Source organism: Dinoponera quadriceps, unplaced genomic scaffold (assembly GCF_001313825.1).
Source record: "Dinoponera quadriceps isolate SergipeBrazil2010 unplaced genomic scaffold, ASM131382v1 scaffold2076, whole genome shotgun sequence".
NCBI lineage: Eukaryota > Metazoa > Arthropoda > Insecta > Hymenoptera > Formicidae > Dinoponera > Dinoponera quadriceps.
Window position 1 is genome coordinate 407,741 of NW_014556116.1, and position 12,952 is coordinate 420,692.

The 12,952-nt window shown below is 32.8% G+C and overlaps 2 protein-coding genes and 1 long non-coding RNA gene across 4 annotated transcripts; 2 read left to right on the forward strand and 1 right to left on the reverse strand.

The window, feature by feature from the left end:
- Positions 1 to 2,202: 2,202 nt before the first annotated feature.
- LOC106746620 lies at positions 2,203 to 4,986 on the forward strand. 2 transcript variants are annotated; one of them, XM_014623389.1, is made up of 5 exons: positions 2,203 to 2,266; positions 2,632 to 3,313; positions 3,652 to 4,098; positions 4,365 to 4,631; positions 4,784 to 4,986. In XM_014623389.1, the coding sequence occupies exons 2-5, from the start codon at positions 2,844 to 2,846 to the stop codon at positions 4,944 to 4,946; spliced, it is 1,347 nt and encodes a 448-aa protein (XP_014478875.1). In that variant the 5' UTR covers positions 2,203 to 2,266; positions 2,632 to 2,843; the 3' UTR covers positions 4,947 to 4,986. The 2 variants fall into 2 exon arrangements, with proteins under 2 accessions (XP_014478875.1, XP_014478876.1); XM_014623390.1 differs by having other exon boundaries at positions 2,222 to 2,266; positions 2,952 to 3,313.
- Positions 4,987 to 8,182: 3,196 nt separating this feature from the next.
- On the forward strand, positions 8,183 to 9,044 carry LOC106746642. Its single transcript, XM_014623438.1, has 2 exons — positions 8,183 to 8,398; positions 8,758 to 9,044. The coding sequence occupies exons 1-2, from the start codon at positions 8,256 to 8,258 to the stop codon at positions 9,023 to 9,025; spliced, it is 411 nt and encodes a 136-aa protein (XP_014478924.1). The 5' UTR covers positions 8,183 to 8,255; the 3' UTR covers positions 9,026 to 9,044.
- Positions 9,045 to 9,843: 799 nt separating this feature from the next.
- Positions 9,844 to 12,946, reverse strand: LOC106746643. Its single transcript, XR_001374609.1, has 4 exons — positions 12,344 to 12,946; positions 10,331 to 10,548; positions 10,021 to 10,175; positions 9,844 to 9,929 (listed from the first exon to the last, which is right to left on the reverse strand). It is a non-coding gene; the product is annotated as an uncharacterized LOC106746643 (long non-coding RNA).
- Positions 12,947 to 12,952: the final 6 nt, after the last annotated feature.

Genomic DNA, 12,952 nt, shown 5'->3' on the forward strand with positions numbered 1-12,952 from the left:
TCTCGTACGTTTCTTTGGAATATTTTCGCAATCACTGTCGCTTGACTAATCTATATTGTCTTTATCGGGAATTCCTCAGCACTACTCTCGATAATAGTACTGTTATCGTCACTGCCTTGTTGAACAGTTTGTCTCTCCAAAAATTCGCCGTCGTTATCATATAATTCATCACTTTCTACATCTGAACATTCCAGAGGTATGCTGGTTGCATTTTTCAAATATGTAGAAACTTTTATTCGTTTTGCCATTTTCAGGGCCTGACGATCGCTATAAAAATAAGTTGAAACTAAATAATTCTCTTAGTATTTAGGCTTCTTACTGAAGAAACTATTTTTGAATATTTCAATATCCACATAAATGTTTCTTATCTGTGTCACTGTGGAGATAAAGGTGAATGATTACGCTTGGAGATCGTTTAGATTAAGATTTTATTTCGTATGTGTTGAACGAAGCTCGAAACAAGATTGTATCCTAAATAAATACTGCGCATAATCGCCGTAATCGCCATAATCGGCTCAATGCCGATAACGGAACGAACAAAAGACGCATGGGCCGCTATATGTACTACATCGGTCTCATGATTCTCCCGAAATAATATTTCTAATATCTTTATAATATCTTTATAAAAATTGCAGTATCCATCAATTGTTATAGCTGCTCCAATGTCATTTCATCACAGAATTTTTTCATAGAAACCATGTCATTGGTTGCACCAGTCATTTTGACTGGTACTGGTATAAGTGTCAATAACAAAAAATATATTTGTTACGAATATATATAAAGTAACATTAAGTTCATAAAATGTATTCTCTACTTATAGCTACAAAAGTCATAACATCATTTCGGAAAGCAAATGTTACATGCAAGTAGGAATTTTGAATTGAAATTGCACGACGAGTCAAAATGACTGGTCTGGTAAATCTAGTGTTAAATATAATCCGTTAGGTATCATTTTTGCCGTGGCAGCTTGGAAGAGATAAAACGCCTCCTATGCAAATTTAATAAATGTATTCGCATCAATAACTGCGTTTGTTTCTTATTGGCCTTTCTATGTTTTCCGCGATTGTTTATATAGAGCCTGATATAATTTAATCTATTAGGTATTGATATATTCCAATATAGTCCCATACAACGAAACTAACGAAACTAACGAGTAATGCGAAACATTATTATTGTAACGCGAAGTTAGATGTATAAATAAAGCGAACTGCGATAACATTTTATTTTTAGCAGTAATTTGCATAGATGTAGTAGTCGAAATCGGTACGAGCGAAGTGAAAGAAAAGTTAGTACGAAGCATGTTTCTCAAACCTGTGATCGTGATGAATCGTGACCTACTTTTTAGAATGGCAAATATCCGCAACCTAACTAGTACATATCAAAAAGCGGAAGGAGAAAAGTAATTGATTATTTATTTATACTTTTATATTAAGTCTTCAAATGGAAAAAACGGAAATAATTTCCCATATGTAGCATCAAAAGAGCACGATGGAAGATCTTTGAAAATTTAATGTAGAACTAAATGGACTTGATGTAGAAATTTAATGTAGAACTAAATGGACTTAATGTAGAAGCAAAATTTCTTTGATCTTGCGACATCACACTTTTGTCACTGCATTCCTCTCGTGCGATACTTGCTATAATTATTGTAATTACGATTCCGTTTGTTCAAGAAATCATGTACTATTATCGCAGTTACTGCCTTATTCCGTTGTTTAACATAATTGTGTTGGGCAATCTGCGCATCAGAAAAAACTCCTTTGACACTAGTTATTATATTAGAAGTATAAATGAGTTACCACCATTTCTCATCAAAATCTTTTCTATTAAATTAATATAATTTGCAGAAAAATAATACAAACGTTTTAATAAAAAAAATTTGCGGTTTGCATTTACAATTTGTCTTATTATTATTATTATTTCATTATCATAACATTTTATACGTGAAGTTTTTTAAGCTATTTTTTTATAAAAATATTATTCATACTATATTTGGAAGTTTTTATATACTTAGCGTGCTTTTCTTAACTTTATATTTTGTTATTATTATTATTGACAATAGATTATAGGAAAACGTTATGAAACACACGAACAGATATCGAGATAGATTTTTTTACTTCTGAATGGACTTCGTCCTCAAACTCTGTATCGCGTTAATTACGTCATGCGGAATTTATATAAGTTATATAAGTTTCGACGCGGATAATTGAGGATTCAGTCCAATAAGTTCTTCTGAATAACAACGAGTAGCCGCACGTTGTCCATGGTACGTATGAACTTCTAATATATTGTCACGCTCTAAATTAATATTTTTTGAATTGCAAAGAGGAATCATAATATGAGGATTCAGTTAATGTAGAATATTTTCCATCGTGATAATTTTTATGATTCTATCAATCCGCATTTAATCTTTCTTACACAGTTTCCCTCACTTTTAATTATGATGAGACATTAATTAGTATGACTTAAATTACGAAAGGAATAAGTCAGCATTTATTATGCCGTTTATCAAGTTCGTTTCCGCTGTTTTCCAGAAGTTATCTGTTGTTATACATAATATTCAAATATATCTCTTGGCAATTATAATTTCATCGCAATGTTTTTTTTTTAAATCACTACTTATGTTTATAGATTTTCAGGGGAATATAAATAAATCATCCGAAAGAAAAATTTTTTTGGAAAGAAATATTAATGATCATAATTTAATGATAAAGTGAGACAATAACTACAACAATAGTATATAATCTCTTAAACAAACGGAATCATAATCACAGTGATTGTGGTAAATATTATACGAGAAGAGTGCGATAAAAGAAGTGTGATAATTTATCACGAGGTCAAAGATGAATCCAATTGATTTGAATGAAAACATGGATATTAGTCATACTTTTAAAGATACTTCTAGAGATTTCAATAATTTGAGAAACACCACTAATCATGAATATTTAAAGAAAATGCAGGACATACTCGCCAGTACTGAATTTCCGAATGGTTTCGATACTTGGAACGTGCAAGAACGACATGACTGGATGTATCGCAATATCACGGAATTATTTCAAAACACGCCAGAATCTTTGCAGCATATAATCCCGGCTTTCATTCGCCCACTTGACATTAATCGATCACAGGAAACGTTACCTGAATGGATGGACATGGACAAATATCGCAGAGGACAAAAGTTTGTACACGATAATTATGGTTCGATTACTATCAGTTTACTAGCAAGCACCGTGTACATCAATACCTTCGACGATGTTCTAAAACCAGTTATCATATCGAAAAAGAGTCACACGCCGTATTTAGCATTTAAAAGGTATTTTCTTAAGATATAGTCTTTTAATTTATAAATCTGACATATACATACACACATACACATACAATTAAAAAAACACTACCAAAATACGCGTCTCTGTTATTCTGTTAAATTCAAAAATGAAACTTTTTTTAGTTGCATCACATTTCCATGTGAAATATGACATATTCCTGTTGCAAAAATCTTTCTTCTCTCTCCCTTGTCCTTTCTCTTTTTATGTATGTTACATAATTATAATAAAACCTGACACATATTTACATAAAATATAAAGAGATATAAACAGCATTAGTTAGTCATTGAAAAACACATAATTTAATAGTAAAAACATAAATCTGAAGGTATCTCAGCACTCTAACACGAATATTGAGCTGGCTCACTGGAGAACCTTGGGTAAAAGAAACTAAAGCTTACAAGGATTTGAAAATGACACGTCAGAAACATGCGCACATAAACACAAAGATGTCCAAGTTGAGTAACGAACAATTCGCCGTCGAAGCCAAGATTGCGGATCCGTTGTCTTTAGAACGCGAAACGTTTCTGAAAACCTTCGCAACGGAGTGTCCATTTAAAAAGCTGGGACAACGTCCTTATAAAACGTTGAATGCCTCCTCGGTCACAACAGATTTTGTAAATAATGGGACGATGTTCAATGTACAAGGTGGCATAATAACTTTGATCATAATATATTCGCAAAATATCGGAATACAGGATATAACCGACGACGATCTAGAGGCTTATTGTCATATGTGGAAGTGTTACGGATATTTACTCGGAATGGAAGACGAGTAAGTAGTAGTACGAGTATGTAATAGTTTCACTACCGACTGATATTGAGTTGTCTATGACTCGATAATCAAAATTTATTCCGACAATTTTCCAAATAAATCATTTTTGTGACTAAATATAGAAAAATTACAGAAATCTTCCTTCATGTTTTTATGCCAGGAAAGAATCTGTTCCGTTCTAGGAGATAAAAAAGCTAATGTGATTTTATATATATTTTTGCATTCTTATATAAATAAAATATTTTAGGTTAAATATAATTTTCCAGATACAACTTTTGTAATGGTAGTTTGGAACAAATTAAACAGCGTGCGAGAGATTTTAGTCAATATTGGGTAACGGTTAATTTTACGGACATCGCATCCCAATGGATACACATAATGAGATGTATTGCTGAATCTATAAATTATTATCCTTTAATTTGGACGTCTGATAAGACAATGATATTATTCTTTACAAAAGCATTAAATGTAAACATGCCTAATTTGTATGCATCGCTCAGTTACAAAGATTGGATCATTTATAACTTTTACAAGTGAGTAATATATATTTTATACGTCATAGCACGAATTAAATTAATAACGCGACATTAATTCTCTGACACGGATATTTATTTAACTTATGCAAATAAAAGAAAGAGCAATTTTGTTCTGCATATTTTATAACTGGCATTTATTTGGTTTTCAGCTTTTTGTTTCACCATGCGTTAAAATTCTCGATCATAAGATCAATTGTGAATCGATTAACGCATCATATACTTGAAACAGCATCAAGTTATGGACCGGATAAACTAGCAGAGTTACGAGAGAAATCAAGAAAGCATTTACTAGAATTTTCTAATAAATCATGACACATTATTATGTATTAAATGAGTACAAAAGTTCAATGAGTTCAATGAGTTTCTAATATATATCGTAATTCATATAATTTTATGATAACATTAACAATTTTATGGTAACACTAACAATTTCGATCTTTAAATATTATGTTTTATATTTATCATGTGATGTTCTATATGAAGTAATCAAATGGTAATTGGTTTCTTTGGCATATTTTATCATCAACTTATGATATCTGTGTACTAAGAATAATAAAAAATATTTTCTTTTTTATTTGTTTAGATTTATATAGATTTCATAACGAAATAATAATTCAGTTTGACTTCATTCAACGTTAAATTAGGTTATTAGGTTTTATTATTTATAAGCACTATTAAATTAGGTTATTAGGTTATTAGGTTTCATTATTTATTTCATTATTATTCATCAGTTTCATTATTATTAGAATTCAGTCATCATTCTTGTTAAAATTCACGTGATATAGACGTACGATACGCTTTTCCTCGATTCTGTGTTCGTTACAAACATAATTAGCACATGTACCAGATTTCACCTTAGATATTTTGTTTTTATTTCTGAGGCATAAATAGCAGCGACCGCGTTTCCTTCCCTCACTTGATCGCTAACATCAGTATTAGAAAGATATATCATCAGCTTGTTCATCCATTTCTTCCATTTCATCTTCTATTTCCGAGATTTCACTGCAGTCATCCTTAGAAGGTACGAAATTCGGATCATCATCATCTATATCTGTTTTCGAATCACATGGATCATCCTCACTATCAATCATAGCATCCAAATACTCTTCCAACTCTTTTTGAGGTAAGTATTTGTTGTAATTTGCCATTTTTAATTTTAAGAGAAAAACCAAAAGTGTAATCTACGAAAAGGTAATAATAAGAGGTAAAGTGTAATCTACGTGGAGTACCTTGCCCCTCCCCCAAGCGAAAAACTTATCTTTTTTTATAAAATAATTAACCAAAATATGCTATGAATGAATATGTATAGCAGAATCTTGGTAACTTCCCGCCTCAGAACTCTTATTCTGTAACTCTGAATGACGTTTTTGTTACGTCGTTGTTGGTCGTTGCGCAGATATAATAATGTATAGCAAAAAAGCTACGTAACAACATTCTAAGTTAGTGAAATTTTTGTTACAAAATAGACCTAGTGAGGCTATAGGAGCGGAAAATCCTTGGAATTGGCTAGTTAACGAATACCACCACTTTTCAGATTTTTTCAGATTTTCTCTTGTTGTGCATTAGTATAATTTTATGATTATACGCTACAGGCTGATTTCGTTTTACGCGCCGATATGGTGGGAATATACACGACACTAGATCAATGACCTAGTATCGTTCGTGTGGAGGGGAAACACGCTTGTACAGAAAGTTATCGGGAGTCTACTTATATTCAATTTAGAATAAAAATCGAACATCATGAAAGAAGAATATTAGGAAAAAATTATTTACGGAATTATTAGAAAAAAAATAAACAAATATTTTGGGAGACCCAAAGTCCTCGCTTCGCACTTTAAAAGTTAACAGGAAATAAACATCGTGTGACCACATACTTTATCTTCGAAAAGCAACATGCTGACACGCATGAGAGCACGCATAATAGCAAATTTCTAGTGATTTCGAGTTTTCCAGTTAACATGCTAGCTAACATGCTAGCCAGCATGGTGGCTCGCATGTGAGTTAACACAAAAACAAATATCGCGTAACGAGAGATTTAAAACCTCTTCTATTTTATTTGTAATAGGTATTTATAAACACGCAATGATTATGAATCGGCAAAATGTTACGTTATGTTGAAAGAAACGTTTAATTATGCATGAACGAGGAAAAATATTTAAGACAAACAGATTAAATTAAAAATAGCAGTAATTATGCAACAATGAAGCAAACAGTACAATCATAACTGTGACGATAGTGTGTGACACATGACCCAGCATAATCACCACAAGAAAAAACGCAGCTGCGTAACAGATTACATTTTCTCAACCCAAAGATAAATCAACGATCGGAAAATCAAAAAAATGTTGAAGTGAACAATTTTCTGTAAAACATGTTGAATACTAAGGAGATGATTAAGAATGTTCTTAGCAAATCCGCCGACCATTCAGAAAATTCCAATGAAGATGAATATCTTCTAGAAAAACTACAAAATATACTCAATAATATTGCAACACCAGCTGATTTCGATATTTGGACCATACAGAAGCAACTTGACTGGGCATATCAGAATTTAATCAAATACTTTCCAAACGTGCCAGAGAGTTTGCAAAAAACTATGTTGGCTGCCGTTCGCCTAATTGATTTCGACCGGTCTCAAGAAAAGTTGCCCAAATGGGTAGAAATAGATAAATATCGTAGGGGACAAAAGTTTGTGCGCGAGCATTATTTCTCGATTACCATGGCCACTTTATTTGGTGCTATGTACGGCTACACTTTCGAGGATGGCCTCAAACCAATTATCATAGGAGGAAACAGTCATACACCATATTTAGCATTCAAAAGGTATTTCTCTGAAATAATGTCTTTTTATTTACGAGCCCGGCAATGAGATAGCAGCAAGAGCGATATTCCCATACAGTACAAATGTTCAACAGAAATCATAGAAACGCCCCAAGAATATTCAAATATCTCTAAGACATCCCTAGAACGTCTCTTGAACATTTGTGCTGTATGGGATTGGTAAGGCAGAGTTTTAAAAATTAGTAACAAATGACATCAACATACTGCAGTTTTTAAATATTTTTGAACATATTTCACGATTCCTTGCACAAACGTACACTTTCTCGAATGGATATAAAACATCCACAACATCATACTGTTACTTTTATACGCGTTTCTCTTTTTCTCTCTTTGCGCCTTTAAAATAATTGTCATAAAAGTAAATATATCTCACACTATTTATGTAAATATCAACAGTTACACAAATATTAACTAACGATTGTTTATTACACGGTTATTATACTACATAGTTAAAGGATGAATCCTTTAATTTGAAGGTATCTGTATACCATGAAACGGATGCTCGCTTGGTACGATGGAGATCCTTGGACTAAAGGTACGAAAGCATACATGGACATGCAAATTGTCCGTAGAAAGCATTTGACAATAAACACAAAGCTTTCCCGGCTGGATAATAAGCAATATCAGGCTGCATCGAAATTCGAGCAACCGTGGTGTCCAGAATACGAAATGCTTCTGAAAGATTTTGCTCTGACATGTCCGTTCGAGAAGCCTGGACAACGTCCTTACAAAATTTCAGATAACATCTCACGCAAACCGAAAGGCTTAAGTAATGCGACGATGGCCGTTGCACAGGCTAATTTCATAATGTTGCCTGTATTATATCCGCAGAAAATTGGAATGCATTCTATAACCGATGAAGATTTAGAAGCCTTTTGCCATATGTGGAAATGCTACGGATATTTTCTCGGAATTGAAGATGAGTAAGTAGTAGTTTTCGATTTTTATTAACATCCGGACGGAGAACGCCGAATTCCTTAAGATACGAAAATTAAAAATAATTTATTGCTTACCCTTCTGCTCGTTACATATCAATAACATATTTTGTAGAATTATACATGAGAAATCATATGATCGTTATATAAGTACGATATAATAAAGTTCACCGCTCACATAAAATACAACTCTAGAAAATAAAAATATTAATATCATATGCGAATATTGTCAACCGATTGTTAGTCCATCAAAATACGCCTCTCGTTGGTGTCAATCGCTCACATTATTCTTTACATCTTTTGCATCTTTAATCGAGAACGTATATATGTTAAATATAATCCGTTAGGTTCAATTTTTGCCATGGCAGCTTGAAGGAAATAAAACAACGTTTATGGGATTTAACTCAACATTGGACAATACTTAATTTTAAGGAAATCCAACCTGAATTCGTGCATGTAACAAGATGTATGGTAGAATCTATAAATTACTACTCGCTGTATTTCCCTTATAAGACAATAATATTGCTTTTTACGGAAACATTAAATCTAAACATGCCTAACTTGTATGCATCGCTCAATTATAGAGAGTGGATCGCCTACATTGCTTATAGGTGAGTAATACATATTTTGTATGTTATAACAGTTTAATATTGTTTGTAATACGATATTAATTCACGAATATGAGTATTTATTCATCATTTTAGATTTTTGTTCCATCATGCGTTGAAGTTCTCAAGTGTGAGATCATTTATTAATAAAAGGGTGTGCAAAACACTTAAAGCAGCGTTAAATATCGACTCGAAGAAGTTAGCGGAGCTACACGAGAAATCAAAACGACAATTACCAGATTTTGCTATTAATTTATAATATGTATAAAATATATAATATATATATAATATATATATAATATGTATATAATAAAAAATATATATTACACAGGATGTTTGACGCAAGCCGTTCGTCACATATTTCTAGTTTAATTACATCAGCATAAATAATAATAGAACACATGAGAAAAGGAGAAAAGGATTATATAAAAAAAATACTTGTAACTACTTGCGAGAAAATAACGTATAAAAAACAGTGCGGTATTTGGTAGCCTGCAATTTGATTAGAAATAGTTCGTGATTAGTAAGACGTCACACGCTTGAGAATAGTTTAGCGATATTATCGTAGGGAAAGGGGCAGACTTTAATGTACGAAGGACATAGTCCGAAGTGAAGAAAACATGTGGTCGTGATATGCAATCTACTGAAGTTTGTTTGAAATGTAAATAAAAAACATTCATTTTTATCGAGAAGTTTATCTTGTTTTTACACTTCACATGTATATAAAGCTGCGTCCGATTTCGCGTCGCGACGTATTTGTGTTTTGTACGTTATTTTCATTGCCAGTGTTTTTCATAGTCAATTTACCTTCAGTCAGTCAGTTTGTCTTCTGTCTAACGACGATCGACCAGACATCCACGGTAGGTTGTTACGAAATTTTAATGCGTTCTCGCGTTAAAAATTAATATTTTCTGAATTGTAATGAGAAATTGTAGTATTGATATCTTGTTAATAAATGATGTTCTCCGTCGTAATATTTTCCATGATTTTATCAATTCATACCTGATATTTCTCGCACATTTGCCTTATTTTTATTCATAATGACACGGAATGATCTAACATTCGACGTGGCTTCCGAGTTAGCGCCACGTTTTTCGAAGACTTCTCTCCGATGTTTCGTGAACATTTCAGTTCACTCCTTCAAGGTGAGGATCGATCTGAAATAGTTCTATAATTACTTGGAGAATGCAAATCTTCGAAAGACGTGGTGCCAATTCGGAAGCCACCTCAAATGTCTTTTCACATCGCGAAAATATAAAATTTCATTCAGCATGATCCACACGGCGAAAGTAATTTAGCGACTATATTATACCGCTTATAAAGTCCGCTTCTTCTCACTCCGGATATCACGGTTGCTCGAATTTCGATGCCGCCTGGTATTGCTTGTTATCCAGCCGGGAAAGCTTTGTGCTTATTATTAAATGCTTTCTACGGAACACTTGCATGTCCATGTAGGCCTTTGTACCTTTAACCCAAGATTCCCAATCGTAGCCTTCCCAAGCGAGCATCCGTTTCAGGATATACAGATACCTGGAAATTAATGGATTAATTCTTAAACTATATAGTATAATAATCGTGTAATAAGCAATCGTTGGTTAATATCTGTGTTTGATGCTATTTACATAGATAGTGTGAGATATATTTAATTTTATTACAATTATTTTAAAGGCGCAAAGGATGAGAGAAGGAGAGAGGAGAAACTCGTATAAAGGGAACAGTGTGATGTTGTGGACGTTTTAAATCGACTCAAGAAAGTGTACACATGTACAAGTAATCGCGAAATATGACAAAAAATATTTAAAAACCGTAGTACGTCAATGTCAGTTGTTATTAACTCTCAAAATTCTGCCTTACTAATCCCATACGGCACAAATGTTCGAAAGACGTTCTAAAAATGCTTCGAGATATTCGAATATTCTTGGGTCATTCCTACGATTTCTATTGAACATTTGGGAATATATGGGAATATCGCTCTTGCTGCTGTCTCATTGTCAGACTCGTAAATAAAAAGACATTATCTCAGAGAAATATCTTTTGAATGCTAAATATGGTATATGACTGTTTCCTCCTATGATGGTTTGAGACCATCCTCTAAAATGTAGCCATACATAGCACCGAATAAAGCGGCAATGATAATAGAGAAATAATGCTCGCGCACAAACTTTTGTCCTCTACGATATTTATCTATGTCCATCCATTCAGAAAGCATATTCAGTGATCGGTTGAAATAGAGTGGACGTGTGGCAGCCGGGATCATATTTTGCAAAGTTTCTGGCACATTTTGATATAAATCCGTTATATTGTGATACATCCAGTCACTTTGTTCTTGCACTGTACAATTATTGAAGTTGCCCGGAAGTTTAGTATCGGCGCATTCACGCTGCATTTTTTGCAACTATTCATCATTAGTAGTTTATTTCAAATCATCATTGGAAAAAGTATCCTTTAGTATATAGTCAACATTCGTGTTTTCATTGAAGCCAATTGAATTTATCCTTGATCTTGTGATTAATGATATTACATTTCATTCTTTGCTTTCCTCTTGTACAATACGTCTCACAAGTACTTTAATTCTACAATTCCGCTTATTCAAAAGATCACATACTTTTGCTGCAGTTATTATCTCTTCTCTTTACAGAAAACCATTATTGGCTGTGTTAAATTGAGCAGCAATAAATAGCAGTTTTGTTACTGGTACAAGCAGTAAAACTATTGGGTAACAATAATTTATCATGGGCCAATTTATCACAATCGATAATTTTTATGTGTCAAAGTCCGTCATTTAATCTTTAACACTATGTTCGTATGTAATATATTATGTGCCTATAACGACATATTACTCTCGGAAGATAGATAAGTAGAGCAGACTTTATAGACTGTATAATATAGACGCCGAATTACTTTCGTCGTATAGATTATGCTGTGTAAAATTTTATACTTTCGCGGTATGGATAAACATTTGAGGTGGCTTCCGGTACCACGTCTTTCAAAGATTTGTATCCTCCAAGTAATTGTGAAACTATTTTATATCGATCCTCACCTTGAAGAAACGAACTGAAATGTTCACGAAACGTCGGAGAAAAATCTTCGAGAAACGTAGCTTTAACTCGGAAACCACGTCGAATGTTAAACCATTCGGTGGCATTTTGAATAAAAATGAGACAAATGTTCGAGTAAGAACAAGTACGGATTGATATAATCATGGAAAATATCACGACAGAGAAAACCATTTATTGATAAATTATTAATATTATAAATCCCCATTACAATTTAGAAAGTATTAATTTTTAACGCGAGAACGCATAAAAGGCCCGTAGAAACTTACCATTGGTGTGTGGTCGACCGTTATTAGACGGAAGGAAAATTGACAATTAAAGACACTGGCAAACTAACGTCCAAAGCACAAATACATCGCGACGCGAAACCGGACGTAGCTTTATATATATGTGAAATGTAAAAACAAGATAAATTTGTCAATTAAAAAAAATGTTTTCATGTACATTTCAAACAAACTTCAGTAGATTACATATCACGATCACATGTTTTCTTCACTTCGGACTACTACTACTTTCGGACTTTAATGCCTTCGTACATTAAAGTCTGCCCCTCTCTCTACGATAATATCGCTAAACTATTCTCAAGCGTGTGACGTCTTGCTAATCACGAACTATTTCTAATCAAATTACAGGCTACCAAATACTGCACAGTTTTTTATACGTTATTTTCTCGCACAACAAGTATTTTTTTATATAATTCTCTTCTATTATTCTACTTTTCTCATGTGTTCTATTATTATTTATGCTGATGTAATTAAACTAGAAATATGTGGCGAACAGCTTGCGTCAAACATCCTGTGTAATATACATTTCATATTACACACATATTATATACATATTATATACAAATTATACGTATTTTATACATATTATAAATT

Coding starts and splice junctions, on each gene's coding strand:
- LOC106746620 (XM_014623389.1), top strand. CDS start 2,844: ATGAATCCAATTGATTTGAATGAAAACATGGATATTAGTCATACTTTT. Junction 3,314..3,651: donor CCGTATTTAGCATTTAAAAG/GTATTTTCTTAA, acceptor ATAAATCTGAAG/GTATCTCAGCACTCTAACAC. Junction 4,632..4,783: donor ATCATTTATAACTTTTACAA/GTGAGTAATATA, acceptor TTTGGTTTTCAG/CTTTTTGTTTCACCATGCGT.
- LOC106746642 (XM_014623438.1), top strand. CDS start 8,256: ATGGCCGTTGCACAGGCTAATTTCATAATGTTGCCTGTATTATATCCG. Junction 8,399..8,757: donor TTTCTCGGAATTGAAGATGA/GTAAGTAGTAGT, acceptor ATAATCCGTTAG/GTTCAATTTTTGCCATGGCA.